General features: G+C 39.8%; 1 protein-coding gene across 1 annotated transcript in view; it reads left to right on the top strand.

The window, feature by feature from the left end:
* plxna1a (plexin A1a) overlaps positions 1 to 15,236 on the top strand; it is a 223,005-nt gene that overhangs the window by 13,381 nt on the left and 194,388 nt on the right. Inside the window, exon 2 of the mRNA XM_056257929.1 lies at positions 9,860 to 11,247. Coding sequence (XP_056113904.1) covers positions 10,060 to 11,247 — 1,188 coding nt within the window. The 5' untranslated portion in view covers positions 9,860 to 10,059. The remainder of the gene's footprint in view (positions 1 to 9,859; positions 11,248 to 15,236) is intronic.

A 15,236-nucleotide genomic window follows, 5' to 3' on the forward strand; every position in this document is an offset into this window, starting at 1 on the left:
CAGGCCAAATTTATAAGCATTATAAACCACAGACTCTCTCTCATGTGGAAGATCTATAATAAGCTCTAAGGGACATCTTTCACCCTGCTTAATCTTTGCGGTGCTCTTTCATAGCTGTAGTAGGTTTGAAAACTGAGTAGGTTTGGTTTTTTTGACTCTGATTTTCATGACATTCAGAGCTGTTTTTGAACTGTACTTAAATACTCTGATAGTGTTTTCTGCTACTGAATCTAGTGTTATGGCAAACCAAATTGCTATAAATGAGTTATGAGCTTTCTGAATTGAATGTGTGCTCATTGATAATAAATAGACAACATATCTAAAACACACTCATGGGAATTTGTATCTATTTTACATTTTAGTTAGCAATTTGTACATTTTCGTACGAGTTGCTTTACGCTCCACTTTTCAAATCACATCGTACACATTCAAGTCCGTTTCTAGAACCGTTCCGCGCATTTCCACTGCAGAAAAGGGGCTTCCAGGCTAGAAAGAATGTTTCAACTTTGGCCCTTAAAAACTTGCTGGTTTTAAATGGAGCGGGGGGTGGAGAAATATAAAGAGAGACCCAGGGTGAAAGAGAGCGAGTGAATCAACAGTTTCAGTCTCAATTGATCTCTGAAAAGGACAGATGAGTGTAGGCAGTTTATGCAAGCTGCTGCTGATTCAATAGAATCACTCTTGGTACTGTGAGCAGCAAAACAGAAAGGTCCTACTTGACCCGCTCTGACCGGCGTCTCTGGCATGGGAGGCGGGCACACTAACAAGGACGCTAAAGACTGCATTCTCTAGCAGCTTCAGTCGCCAGTGCATCTCTTGAGGCCAGGGGAGTGAAGTTTACACGCACAGCTCTTACTAACTTTGCCTCCGTTACACTCACTCCTCATAGCCTCACTCCCATCCGGGTCATGGCACCAAATGTAACCTCATTCAAACCGGTCACTCTTACTAGCTTGCCTCCGTTACTCTTGCACGAAACCCCCGGAACGAGCAATGTTTTTTTTAGACTGGTCATAGTCAGGTGTTATGTCACAGTTCATTCCTCAAATCTGTGAAAACAAGCGGCAAGTTCGCAACAGGCTTCAGTTTACCTGGCCGAGAACAGCCTCTGGCTCCAGAATGTGAACCATTCTGGTGGAAAAGGGACATAATTGGTCCTTTGCAATGAATTTATTGTAATGGTATTTAATATGAATAAATATAATATTGTGTTACTTTAGTTTTTAGTATATTTAATTATGTAGTTAGGACTATTCTTCTTCAGCAATAAAAAGTTAATGGAATTAACAAACCCTGAATCGTTAAGTAGAATTGGAATCAATTGCCATTCTAATCTGTTAGCATGAGACCACCGCAGTTAGCCTATGGGCAAGAGTGTGCAAATAGTTTGATTTACATCTGTTCTTTGCTCTTTTCGGTCTCTTTCTTTCTCCACGAGCCACCAGCTGCTTGCAGGTTTAATGAGGAATTTCATTTCTATTAAAGATGCAAATGTAGCCTTTAAAGGAGATTGAGATGCTGGGATGAGGCTAGCATTCAGACAGCTTTATCTCACCACTCTGTTCATTAGCCGAGTGTAATTGTGTTAGCACAAATGCGTTCACCGGGAACGCACATATCTGACTAGAAAGGTCACACAGATGACACACTGAAGGCGCATACGCACGCACGAAATCACACTCCATTTCATCTCATGCTTGACTTTATGACTATATCTCTTGATAAGTCTTTTAAGATGAAAGCACTGCTAAAGATGTTTGTTTGTATGCGTGCATGCATGTGTAGGTGAGGGCATAGTAATGAGTGAAGTTAGCAAAAGTGTTAAGCTCAGCACACAAACTCACGTATTTCAGTGCATGCTTGCAGTGTGCGGAGGGAAGCGGGCCAGAGAATGGCCGTTGCCCAATGATGCGATCCTGATGGAATGTGCGCTAGCGAGGCCTGCGGAACATGAAACACCATGAGCTCGGGAGCTACCGTTATGGGATTTGAAGTCTTTATGCCCCCTTTCCCCCTGTAGTTTAAAGCATCGCACAGCCGGAATCAGTGGAGCGTTTCACATTCTGATCCTGGCACGAGGTTTAGCTTGGCAAGGCATTTGCCACGGATAATTGTAGCTGGTTTAGAAATGACATCGTAAATCGTAATTGTGGAATTTACGGAAAAACACTTTGATTTGCAGTCATGTTTATCACAATGAAGTCGATTGCACAACAGATGAGAGCGAGCTAATGAAAGAGGAAAAGATGTGGTGGACGTACTTCTGCAATGGGCTGCAGAAGGAAATAACCAAACGCTTCCCAGGAGGGAGAAAGCTTTTTATTGATGGCTGAACTTTGAGTCAGCAGTGTTTGCATTCTTTTATTGGCTCTGTGGGAGCTATAGCCCAGACACTGAGGTGTGGTAATGGACGTGGATCTATTAACACAACCAGAGATGGAATGGGATGCGTCTGTTTTGATCTGTGTTTGTTGTTTGTGGGTGTTGCAAACACTGATTGTGTATTCAGCATTGTACAGTTTCTTACAAGTGTATTCATTCATTTGCGCATTTACACACCTCTATGTGAAAATATGCTAATGTGGTCACAATAACTGGTTTTTAATATCACAGCAGAAACTACTCTGTTGAGCAGTCATTTAAAAAGTTAAATATTAATATAGTAAGAAATACCATTTGTTTTGATATAATTTATTAGTCAGTATAAAATTATTGGCATTAATATCAAATATTGTACACTTTCACACAATACACTATGGTATCAGTCATTTTGTGTATATATCAGCTGATTTTTGATACATATTGGTATTGATACATACTCAGACAGTGCTTTTTATTTTATTAGTTTTATTTGACTTTATTTATACCTTTGGTTTTATTTTACTTATTTTTTATTTTGTTTGTTTTATGTTTTTATTTCATTTTATTTTTAATATCATCAACTTGGTACCAAAGTGCAGGATCCATGGTTGTATCGTATGAAGCATTTTTGCGTAAATATTAAATATGGATGACTTCGCCACAGTCATACTGGCCATATGTTTTCTGACATTAATATTTGCATCATTACAGGCATGTGTGTCATGACTAGCTGTCTTGAAGTGTGAGTTTGCATAAGGTTGGTCATAGTTGTGTCATCTGGGGTAGGGATAACATAAGCGATAACATAAGCGGACTGCTGCAGTAGCAACATTCTGCAACGTGAAAAGATCCAGTGATTAGACTTGATGGCTTTTCCCTTGAAGTGTCGTGTCTTTTCCCATAGCTCACAATTTATGCCCACTTTGACCTTATGAGCCTGGATTTCTTCTGCTCTGTCTTTAGTCCATATAATAACACAGCAGTTTTTGATCTTAGGAAGCATTTAGATGCACATCATTGTACATTGTGTGTCTTTAGAGTTCGTGGTGCTTGCTAAGGCCATTATTATTACTCAAACTTCATTTTTTAAACCTAAGTTTTAAACTCATAACTAATCCCACACTGTTTATTCTAAGGACATGATTCATTTCTGACATGGTGTGGCATGTTAAGTTTGATTTTAACTGGTGGACAGTAAAAAAAGGTGAAAACACTTCCCACTTCTTCAGCTGTTGACCTCCCAAATCCATGCGTCCAATCAAAATCTACAGTATTTTGGCACAAATTTGATTGTCATTTAGTAGAAAATGGCCAAATTAGTCAGCTGCCAGAAAGAATATGTATTTGTGAGATGCCCCACGTTCAAACCATGAACAAAGCAAATGTAACCCATAATGCACTTTGGCAACAAGGACAAACATGATTTGTGCCGACCACAATGTGTTTTTGCAACCAAAAACCTAAAACTGTCGAAATGTGCTAAATACATTTCAATGTTTGAATAAGGATTTTTTTTTTTTTTTTTTTTTATAAACAATTTGCTACTGTGTTGGGCTGTAAATATCTGGGTCCATAAGTAAAATCACCTGTAAACCATTGATATATTGTTCCATGCAAATCTGGCACCATTTTTTTTCTTCCCAAAAATGCACTTGTTTATATTAGGGTGCTGTTGAACCCGCTGTGCGAAGTTGTTGGTGGTTTGGGTGGGCGAGGGAGGGGGCAGCTGTCATGGTGTCAGTGGGTCACACGCTAAGGAGTGACGCTATAAAAGGAGGACAGTGTTCTCTGATTTTGGCACATCCACAGTGCAACAGGCCTGCTGCACAATCACCTCCTCAGTGTCCTCTACTCCTGCAGACACCGGGCCCTCCCCGCTGCACGGCCATTAGTCAAACCCAAACAATACCCACCCTCAGCACGAGAGAGAGTGGTGTAGAGTCAAAAGGCCTGAATGGAGGCGGAGTGCAACTTTCTGTGGTCATTTAAACAGGGCAGGACTAGTCTGGCAGTATTAGATTAGTAATTAGCAATCAGTGAGAAGCAGAGCAAATGTTTTGTTTTGTGTTCTATGCTGTGCATAAGCCATCCCACATCGGTTTCGTCTTATTCCTCATGGTTCATTAGCTGATTCATAATCTTTTATTAAATAACAACAGCATTATACATTATTAAAAGTATAAATAATATAACTTTTATATTTAATAAAAGTACTGAAACTTTGTTCCTTTTTTCAAAAAAATACATGACCCACTAGCATTTAGCCAAGGGGAAGTCAATCTTACTTTTTGAAATCAAATTTACATTTTGAAATGTAACTGACTCAAAAATGTTATGAACAACAGTCTTAAAGAAAACAATTTGATGACTAACTTGTAAGATTAGTCTTAGCAGTTTATGTAGTCGGCCCCAGAGGCCAGACTCACAAAACATTCTTTAAGCCGGGCTCAGACTTCAGGATTTTTTTTATCCCAACAGATTATGAAATCTGGTTGCATGCATCACGCTCATAAGGAGAATCTTTACAGATTGTCTTCTCTCAGAACGTGCACAAGATTTGACACTTGTGGCGCATCACACACTACAAGGTATTATTAAGATTATCCTGCCAGAGGAAGCACCTCACGTGGTCTCATGCGGAAGTGGATATAACAAATGGATATGGTCTGTTCTTCAGAGAACAGAAATTTAACTGCCAATTTTAATATCCGTTTAGTAGTATGCCACATTCGACCGCTCCAGACACGTCGGTCACACACCTGCCATCTTGGAACGGTCAGTGTGTCGTCACTCACAGTAAGAATCAATGATGTCACAACATTGCGCAGCTTCAGGTTGTGAAACCACTGAGATTTAAATTCCCAAAGAAATGGGATAATCTTTCACATGTGAGAATGTGTTGGTTTGTGTTTTATATACTCAATATAACAGGTTTTATAGTATGGTAACTTTTTAATGTCTTGTTAGCTGACGCCTTCGTCTTGTTGTATTAAGTTTATTGTCATTGGTGTCACTTCAGAGTACTTGTGCACATCCCTAGTAATAGTAATATGAAACATGTATAGTTAGTGTTATGTTGTAATACTTAATACTTAAAGAAAAAACCCAATACATTAATTCACACCTTTGTGGATTTAAGACAAGTTGGAGGTTAAACATTCTTATGAGGAATTTAAACTCTTCTTAAAGGGATAGTTCACCCAAAAACGAAAATTGTGTCATTAATTACTCACCCTCATGTCGTTCCAAACCCGTAAAAAAAGTTATTTTTAATGAAATTAAAAATGTGCTTTTTGTCCCTCCATTGACAGCCTCAATTACCACTTTCAAGGCCTAGAAAGGTAGTAAAGACATAAAAGTAATCCATATGACTCTCCAGTGGTTTAACTTTTATAAAGGTAAACTTTTAACAATTTTATAAAGGTTTCGAGTGCTTTGTTTGAGAAAAAAATATTTACAACATGTTAATCTCCAACACGCGTTCACGAGAGCACCATCACACATGCGTGTTTTGATGATGCGAGAGCAGACGTTTTCAATTTTGGGTGAACTATCCCTTCAAGTTTAGTCTTTTATTCTTTTAGTCTCTTTTAAATCTTCTAATTTATTTCTTACAATTATTCTAAAGAAAAGTTTTTGATAATACAACATTTTCTTCATTTTATTCTTAAGAAAATAGCCGTTAAGAATAATTTTATTCTCAGCTTCTTTCCTACATTCTCTTATGCTAAATATTCTGCCTCACTTGTTAAATCTGTTGCATATGCAGTTTCTTGTCATCAACTCTCACGGGAAAAGTTACTATTGGGCTGTTTTTGCCTTTTAAAATATGTGTACATTAGGCTAAGCTAAGGAACGGCAGAAATTGCAGTCATTGTCGCCTTTTAACCACCATTGTTGCCGTCAGCTTTTTTATTTCTCCTCTCTGGCATGGAGTTATTTCCACAGCCAGGCCTGCTGCATCCCTTTAAATCGTCGTCCTCATAACATTCGCACAGTCTGTGATTTAGCATTGCAGCATTTACACTGAAAATTGGCCACCTAGACTGAAACAAACTTGCGTTGCTATATCATCTTTTTAGCTGAATGAGATGACATGTTGTTCCAAGACTGTTTTGCGAATCATTTTCTGCTGTCAACAAGTCATTGTTTCCTCTATCATCCCCTGCGATCACAGTCAGTGTAGCTTTGTTAAAATATCTAGCTGGATTGAGTTTATTATTGCTATTTTAAATTGTAGGCTAAATCGAGGCTCTCTGGCTTTAATATCTTGACTTATATCAAAGCATACCAGTTGTTTTTTCTGGTGCACATGCAAATGTTTTTTTTCTTTTTTTTTCTTGTTGTTGTTTCTTATCAGTAGAGTCTTCCAGTGGTTTGGTTTTTGATATGCCTGCATGGCTTAACAGTAATAATATTCAAATATTTGTTCTGTACACATTTTCGTTTTGTGCATTAATTTTATCACACTAATCTGAAATCTTAATTTGATTACATAAATTGTATTTATTGCGGATTTCCTTTTATTATGCAGTCCAGATTCTGTTTTCATGTTTAGACACCTGATAATAGTGGTGGTAATTAATTGTAGGTAGGCGGGAGGACTGAAAGAGAGAATGGATGGACAAAAATGATATACAGACAGGCAGAATTAATGAATGACAAACAGAAATAATGAAAGACAGACCGAATAAAGATTTCAAGACAGACAGACATAAAGACAGAAGCAGAATAATAAAGAAAGCCCAGCTTGTGTGTGTTTGTGGATTAAGGCCTCTATGTATTGATGTATGTGAGTGTGTCTGCGTGCTTGTAATAGAAAGCAGATTCTGCTATGCAGAGCCTCTCTGGGTGGTTTAGTTGTGGCCATCACAGTCCTGCATGCTTTCTACCCCACAATGCTCAGCGATGTGACCTCCATGTTAAAGAGGCGCTCTGTATAAATTTGCTTAAGTATGAGGTGCCGTTTTCATGGCTTGTGCTGTAATTTATGTGCCACAAGCAATAAATCATCGTAGATACCTTGGTCCTGCCAGCCATTTTCCTAGCCAGGCAGGTTTTGCTATCCTGAAGGTGCCATGCAACTCCCATACCTCCTCTAATTGATTCATCCAATTTCACCTTTATCCTTGGTGTGGGCCTTTTTGGAGCAAGTGGGTGGGATATCCTAATTGCTCTATCCCACGCAAATAGCATTGCTGTGCAGTATTATAAATTGCAGCACATGTATATATTTTGCTGAATTTTCAGTTTATTATAGTCTCTCTCTCTCTCTCTCTCTCTTATTTTTCTTTTCATTTTCTGAGTTAAAATAAGTGGACACTTGGATCTGCGTTTACGCAGTTTCTGCCATCTCATTAGCATATCTTTGTCCCAGATAAGTCAAAACTCTGACGGCTTTGTTTTTTATAGTTGATAATGGGTCAGGTGCAGCACTGCTAAATTCAATTTTAAGTGTGTTGTGGAGTTATTTAGTTAGTTACTTGGTTATTTATAGGCAATTTTTCTGTGTTTTTACTGCTGGGAATTAGCTTTGACAGTATCCCTGTATCACAGAGCCAAAAAGCACCTAGGAGTGCTGACTCTGAGTCAGTTGAGCTGAGAAGAGCTCAGCTGTGATGATCAATACAACGGAGAGAAATTTGGACCCCTGTCAGCACACTACATTACACAGCAAATACAGTGAAACGGTATAAACTAAAAATAGGTTGAAAATCTGACTTGTTTAGAAGACATTCTTTCTGAGTGCCTCCAATTACGCTGTTTTTATTTATCATATTTTATTCTTCTTTTTTTGGAATTGTTTCAGTGCCTAAGGGTTGTGCTGATTTTTTTTTTATTCCAATATTGCATGCACTTGCGAAATCTATTGATACTTTAAACTCTGTCTTCCTGCAGACTTACTCTGAATCTCTCTCTCTCTCTTTTTTTTTTACCAACAATTTCAAAGTAAAAAGTCTTGTGCATTCCTGTAGCTCAAAGAGTAGGACATGGTGCTGGCAAAACGCAAAGGACATGGATTTGATTCCCAGGAAGTTGTTTGGCTAAATGCATCTGCCAACTGTATAAATGTAAAAAAACAAACAAAAAAAATCACTCAAAATATTGATACTTTTGAGAATATCAATACAGTATTTTGACAAGCAGTGTTGATATCAACAAAACTGCTAAAATGTTCTCTGATGCCTCATTACAATAATTGATAAACTGTTACCTTTTTGTCTTTTTCCAAATTATCAACTAAAATTACAAAAAAAAAAAAATTGAATAAGTTGTCCCCCCATACTGCAAATTGTGATGTGTATCAGATTGTCCTACAGCAGAGCTCTTTAACTCCAGTGCTGGAGGACCAGTGTCCTGATGAGTTTAGCTCTAACCCTAAACAAAACATACCTGAATCAAGGTTTTCATAATTACTTGCAAATCACAGACAGGTGAGTTACATTGGGATTGATACTAAAGCCTGCAGGACACTGGCACTCATGGACTAGAGCTGAAGAGCCCTGTCCTACAGTATATGATGTGTACTGATGTATGAGTTTTTGCCAGCATGTGTATCTGCTTTCTTGCACAGTTGTTTCGTAGCCTTGCGCATGACAGTCAGCCCACAGTATGGCTCACAGCATTGAGCGGTGAATGAGACCCAGAGGCAGTCTCCTCGCTCAATAGTCTTGTGAAGTGAGATAAATTTCATCTGAGATACAATGATGCTTCTGTTTTGAACACTGGAGAAGGTCACAGCAGCAGACAGTCCCTGCTGCTGGCTTGATGAGAGGCCTGAGATTGCCCTTGTTTAAGTGGTTTTGCACTCTGAGGATGTAGCTGGACACCCAGAGCTCCTCTTCATCACCCATGATCACATGAATGTCATTAGACTTTCAATTAGAACAAATTTGATGGATTGTCTCTCTTTCCGCAGCCCTGTGGTCGAGCCAAGAGGGTGTGTTGTCTGTACTGTGGTATTTTAAAATCAGAACGCTTTCCCGCAGTTCAAGGAAAGTACTTTTATTTTATGTGGGGTCAACTTGAATGGCTTCTCTGTGCAAGCGTGAGGAAATGAGTGTTTATTGCTGATGCTTCTGAGCTTATGGTGTTCTTCAAGGTGAATTGGTAAACTAGTCTACAGTTATGGCATCACTTACTCGTTCCTCATTCCTCACCTCTACTCTCTCCTACTCTATTCTCGCTCCTTTGCTTTCCTTTTGTGCCAGCTGAGTTGGCACAGACTGTGTGAAATATTTAGGGGCACAGCAGGTCTATCAGACGATTTCTCAGTGTGGAGTTTGTGGAGTGCACTGCTGTCTGCAAGCTTGACACACTCATTAAATGTTGTATAGGATTCCACCCAGGGCCCCACTGTAAGATATTTATGTTTATGTATTATGGGTTATTTTTTCTTTTGGGCAGGCAGAACTTTTAAACTCTAGTCAAATCAATAGACAATGTTCTATTCTGTTTTTTTTTTCAGCACTCATGATGTGTTTTTCTACCCTTGCAGGGCTAGCGGCCATGGCGCTGCAGATGATGGTGTAGACGACAGCTCCGTGCCGAGAGAGAGAGAGCAGAGAGGACACTGGGTCAATAAGTTGCTCTCCTCAACGTAGACTGACAGACGCTGTCCAGATTTTTTCCAGGCCCAGGATCAGAAAGGTGAACGGATCACCTGGCCTACAGCTTCCTCTCAGAAAGATATTAAAAATGCTGCCGTATGGGAGGAGGCCCCTTCCCGCCTCTATTTGTGAGGCTTTCCTCCTCCTTTTCTTCCTTTCGTTCCTCCCTCAAAATGGGGGGCTCGAGGTTAACCTCTCTTCCTTCCGAAACTTCATCCCACCAGAGGGAGGGCTTACGCATTTGGTTGTCCATAACAAAACGGGTGAAGTCTACGTCGGTGCTGTCAATTGGATCTACAAGCTGTCCAGCAACCTGACCAAGCTCCGAAGCCATGTTACCGGCCCTGTGGTGGATAATGAGAAATGTTACCCACCACCTGGTGTTCAGTCTTGCCCTCACGAGCTATCACAGACTAGCAATGTCAACAAGCTATTGCTTCTGGATTCAGGGCAGAACAGGCTCATTGCATGTGGAAGCACCTCGCAGGGTATATGCCAGTTCCTCAGACTGGATGACCTCTTCAAACTGGGTGAGCCGCATCACCGCAAGGAGCACTACCTTTCCAGTGTGTCCGAGGCTGGCACTATGTCAGGAGTGGTTATTAGTGGAACCCAAGGTGAAGACAGCGGAAAACTGTTTGTAGGTACACCCATCGAAGGAAAATCAGAGTACTTCCCGACTCTCTCCAGTCGTAAGCTGATGGCTAATGAGGAGAATGCTGAAATGTTCAGCTTTGTCTACCAGGATGAGTTTGTCTCCTCACAGCTCAAGATTCCATCCGACACCCTTTCCAAGTTCCCTACCTTTGATATCTACTACGTCTATGGCTTCAGCAGTGAGCAGTTCATCTACTACTTAACTCTCCAACTGGACACCCAACTCACCTCGCCGGATGCCAGTGGTGAACAATTCTTCACCTCCAAGATTGTCCGCCTCTGTGTGGATGACCCCAAGTTCTACTCCTACGTGGAGTTTCCTATTGGCTGTACCAAGGATGGTGTGGAATATCGATTGGTTCAAGACGCCTACCTCAGTCGGCCTGGTGCCAAGCTGGCACGGTCGTTGGGCATTTCTGAACAGGAAGAGGTGCTGTTTATTGTTTTTGCTCAGGGCCAAAAAAACCGGTCGAAGCCACCGAAAGAATCCGCCCTGTGCCTGTTTACACTACGTAAAATCAAGGAAAAGATTAAGGAGAGGATCCAATCCTGCTACCGGGGTGAAGGTAAACTGTCCCTGCCCTGGCTCCTCAACAAGGAACTGAACTGCATCAACTCAGTAAGTCACACTTACTAACTATATTGTTTGTTACACTTTATTTCAACAGTCCACTTTAGACATTTTACTTACTATTAGTAACTATGCAAATACATGTCACCTAACTCTTATTAATTTGCAACTACATCTCAACTAACTCTCAACAGTATTAGTAGACAGGTAGGGTTATGGTTGGTAGAATTAGTCAACATGTACTTGCAAAGTTACCATCAAAATAAAGTGTACATGCAGATATTAAGAAGACAGTCTACTAATACTCTAATGACTGTTAGTTGACATGTAGTTGCAAAGTTACTGATAGTTAGTAGAATGTCTTAAGTGGACAGTCGAAATAAAGTGTTACCATACTGTTAAATTAACGAGCAAGATGCCAGGTGCTCTGTTGATTTTAGTCCCGACTTGTTTGCAAATGAATTGAAGTAACTTAAGTCCCCCAACGCGGTCCCAGTGCTGATGGGTGTTGTAGCAATCAATACATTCATTATAGTACACATGTTATTTCCAAATCATTGGTGTGGTAAAGCAGTTGGGAATGTCTTGTCCGTGTTCATGGATGCAGGCCCAGAGAATCTCAATGTTGCTTAACAGGGAAACCCTCAGATTAACTAGCCTAGCCACATCATTAGCTCAGTCTATAGGATTAGCACCCTGTCACTCTCTTGCCACATGTGTCCATTTCCTCAAGTGCTAATTGATTTAAACTCTTAAAGTTGTCCTGTCTTTGTTGTCCAATTCCTCTTGGGACCTTTGTTCGAGTGTCAGAACAATGTGGAGAGCCACAGAGAGGTTAGCATGCAGGCGCATAGCTTACTTGCTAATCAACAGGACTCTTAGCTCCACTCTCTACATAGGCCCTCATAGGAAAAAGCCATGCTGGACACAGAACACAATGCTCTAGCACAGAATGAGGGGATTATTCCCAGAGAACAGTCCAAATCCTCCCTTCTATTTTATGTGCAGCATGTTCCTGGGTGATTCGACTTTACTCAGACATACAAGAGGAAACACATTTTGGCTGATGGAGCGAGTCAGAGACTTGTGAGAGTAATAAAAAATAGAAGGATGGAGATGGTTATTATGAAATAAAGGAAGATGAAGGGGAGGTAGGCAGATAAGGATCGAGAAAGTGTGCTGACTTCTCATGTAGTAGTATTATGATATATAATGATGCAGTCTCAGTGATGTAGTTATTGTTTCACAATTCTCATGCCATGACACCTCATCTACAGTATTTTGTCATAACACTAGTGGGTTATGAATTATTACATTTCAACGACAACTTTTATTAAATGCCCCAAATGAGAAAACGTAATATTTGCTTCAGTTTATAACGGCAATATCTGCTCTGATCAAACGTTTAGTAGCACATACATCAAAGCTCTAAAATTCAAACTAGGCAGTAATTTATTTTACCATCCATCAAATGCTGAATAGTAATCACTATCAGACTACATATCACAGTTAAAGAGACCTGCTGTTATTCAGCTGTCATAGTCTCTCTTTCAAAAGCAGGTTTGGTTGAGACCTTTTTTAATTTAATTTTATTATTTTATATACTTGACATTGTTAATAAATGTTGTTCATTAAAACAAAGCTGTGCTTTTTAAAAGAAAATTGGCAGAAAATTAAAGAAAACAGGGAGACTAATGCTGTTGCATTAGTTGTTTAAGAAGATGGTCCTATTTCTGCTGTGTCCATGTTAAAGGGATAGTTCACCTGCATTTTTCTCTTTTTTTGCGGAACACAAGAAGATATTTTGAAAAATGTTGGGATCCAAACAACATTGGGCCACATTTTGGGACTTTTATTTTGTAAAGAGACCGTTTTCAAAATATCTTTTGTGTCCTACAGAAGAAAGAAATGTGTACATGTTTGAAAATGACTTTTTTTTTGAGGGTGAACTATCCTCTGTTGCTCTGTCATGAAAATAATCTGAAAGACTACTTTTAATGTAATGCCTGCTGTTGCAGTGCAATGCTTATTTGTGCTACGCTTTGAATTGGCTTCTGACACATTTTGGAAATTACATTTGTGTTCATGTACTTGTGTAATGTGTTTTTGGGCCTTACTTTGCCTCCTGCATAGACTTAACAGTTGCTTTTATAGTACATTGTGGGTAGTGTAAACCATATGCTCTAACCTCTAATGCAGAATTTGAGGGTGGAATGGCCACAGTGGTAGACTCCGTCGACGAATAACTGACAGTGGCATTAACGATAATAACTGCTGCCATTATAATAACGGGCCTGGAGCAATCTGCCTTGGTAATGATGGCGGCACGGCTGGCTGAATTGGATGAAAAGATAACGCTCTGAGGGTCCTCCACCGGCAAGGAGCTTCCAGCTTATGAATAATTCACCCTCACTCACCTTGTGTTATTCATTTATAGCCCATCACAATCAGCGCATGATCAAAAATCCCTCTGCCTCCGCGCTCTGCTTACAAGCAATTAATGTTGTCATTTTCCAATCACAAAGCACACTTTCATAATTCAGAAGGCTTTAGGGGAGATACACACGCAGGCAGACAGAAAGCCGAGACGACGAGAGATGCGTGCAATCAGACAGACAGACAGTAAGCGCTTTTGACGTCTTTCTTCTGCCCACCTGTCCCACATTGCTCATGGTAAAAATGCATATATGGAAATGAGAAACCGTACATGATGGTGCTTGATTACCATCTGCTATACTGTGTTGCAATCCATCAAGGATACGTCAGCAGAGTCAAATAATAACTACTCACCTATTCTCTTCTCTATTCTGCTTTTTATCAAGGCTGGCAGTGGAACTTTTTCCACTGTAATTCAATTCTTTGGTCTTTTCTTTAAAAAATAACTGACGTTTATAATGGACACTTTTGTTCATACACAGCAAGGGCTTCTAAAATGATTCAATAAAACATTATGATGCAGCATTTTGAGGCACCATGCATTTGGAAGAAGACGACTGAATTTGTACTTTGCTGCCAAAGTGGTCTATTCAGATGCTGATGGGAGTCTTATATTTTCAAACCTATTGATCTGCAGGAAATTGAGATTATTCTGCTGGATTGCGTCTTTCCGTCTATTTCCATGCGACTTGCGCGGCAGACTCTCCCTCAAATGTTTCGATTTTATGGTGGCTTTAACAACCGAGGAACTTTTAAAAGTTCCAGGTCACCTTCTGTGCCAGATGCAAGCTGGTTTCCAACCATCTGAATTGTGCCCGTAAAAAAAAAAGAGAAAAAAAAGGGGGTGGGGGGTGGCAAAACAAAAACGTATTAGCATTGCTAATGAGTTTTTTTGTGTGTCCACAGATGATATTAATGAGCACAACAACGACACACAATAACAAACAATACATTTCCGTACTTGAAAACAGTGTGAATCGCCTTCTCGGGAGAACATCTCATCATTATTGAACGACTTTTAGCTGATTCTGTGTGCACTGAGACAAATTGTTGTTTAACTGATGAACGAAAATACACCAGGACCGACTCCTTACCCTTTGCTTCTTTGCATAATTACATTATCACTTATCTCGGTTGATCACTTGGCTGGTGATTTTGATTGCTAGCAGTTATCCTTCTAGTGTTCAGTTCTGTTTTTCCCTCAGACTGAAGGCTGAAAGATTTTCTGTCTTGTCTTTTAATCTCAGATGCTATTGAAAACTTCCCAGATGAAAGACTTTGTGATTTTAATCATGACATTGAATATCATTTGCTTGCTGTTGGTGTTCACTTCAGTTCTTTCTGACTCCCTGAGGAACTGCTCAAGGAAATGAGAGAACAAGTCCACGCGGGACCTTTTCACGGACAGGCAAAAAAAAGATATTGTACTGGATTACGCTTTAATGGCTTCCCATCTGTGCCTCCTTCCCTGTAGGGTATTGATCAGAGATGACTGGATATTGAAAAATCATATAGATGAAACTATATCCACCTCATAGCCTCGGGGCTAATCGTTTTTCCATAGTCTTATTTATTGTGCTTCGGAACACAGGTTTGAGATT

The sequence above is a fragment of the Rhinichthys klamathensis genome, unplaced genomic scaffold (genome assembly GCF_029890125.1).
Source record: "Rhinichthys klamathensis goyatoka isolate OS25496 unplaced genomic scaffold, OSU_Roscu_1.1 h1tg000147l_1, whole genome shotgun sequence".
NCBI lineage: Eukaryota > Metazoa > Chordata > Actinopteri > Cypriniformes > Leuciscidae > Rhinichthys > Rhinichthys klamathensis.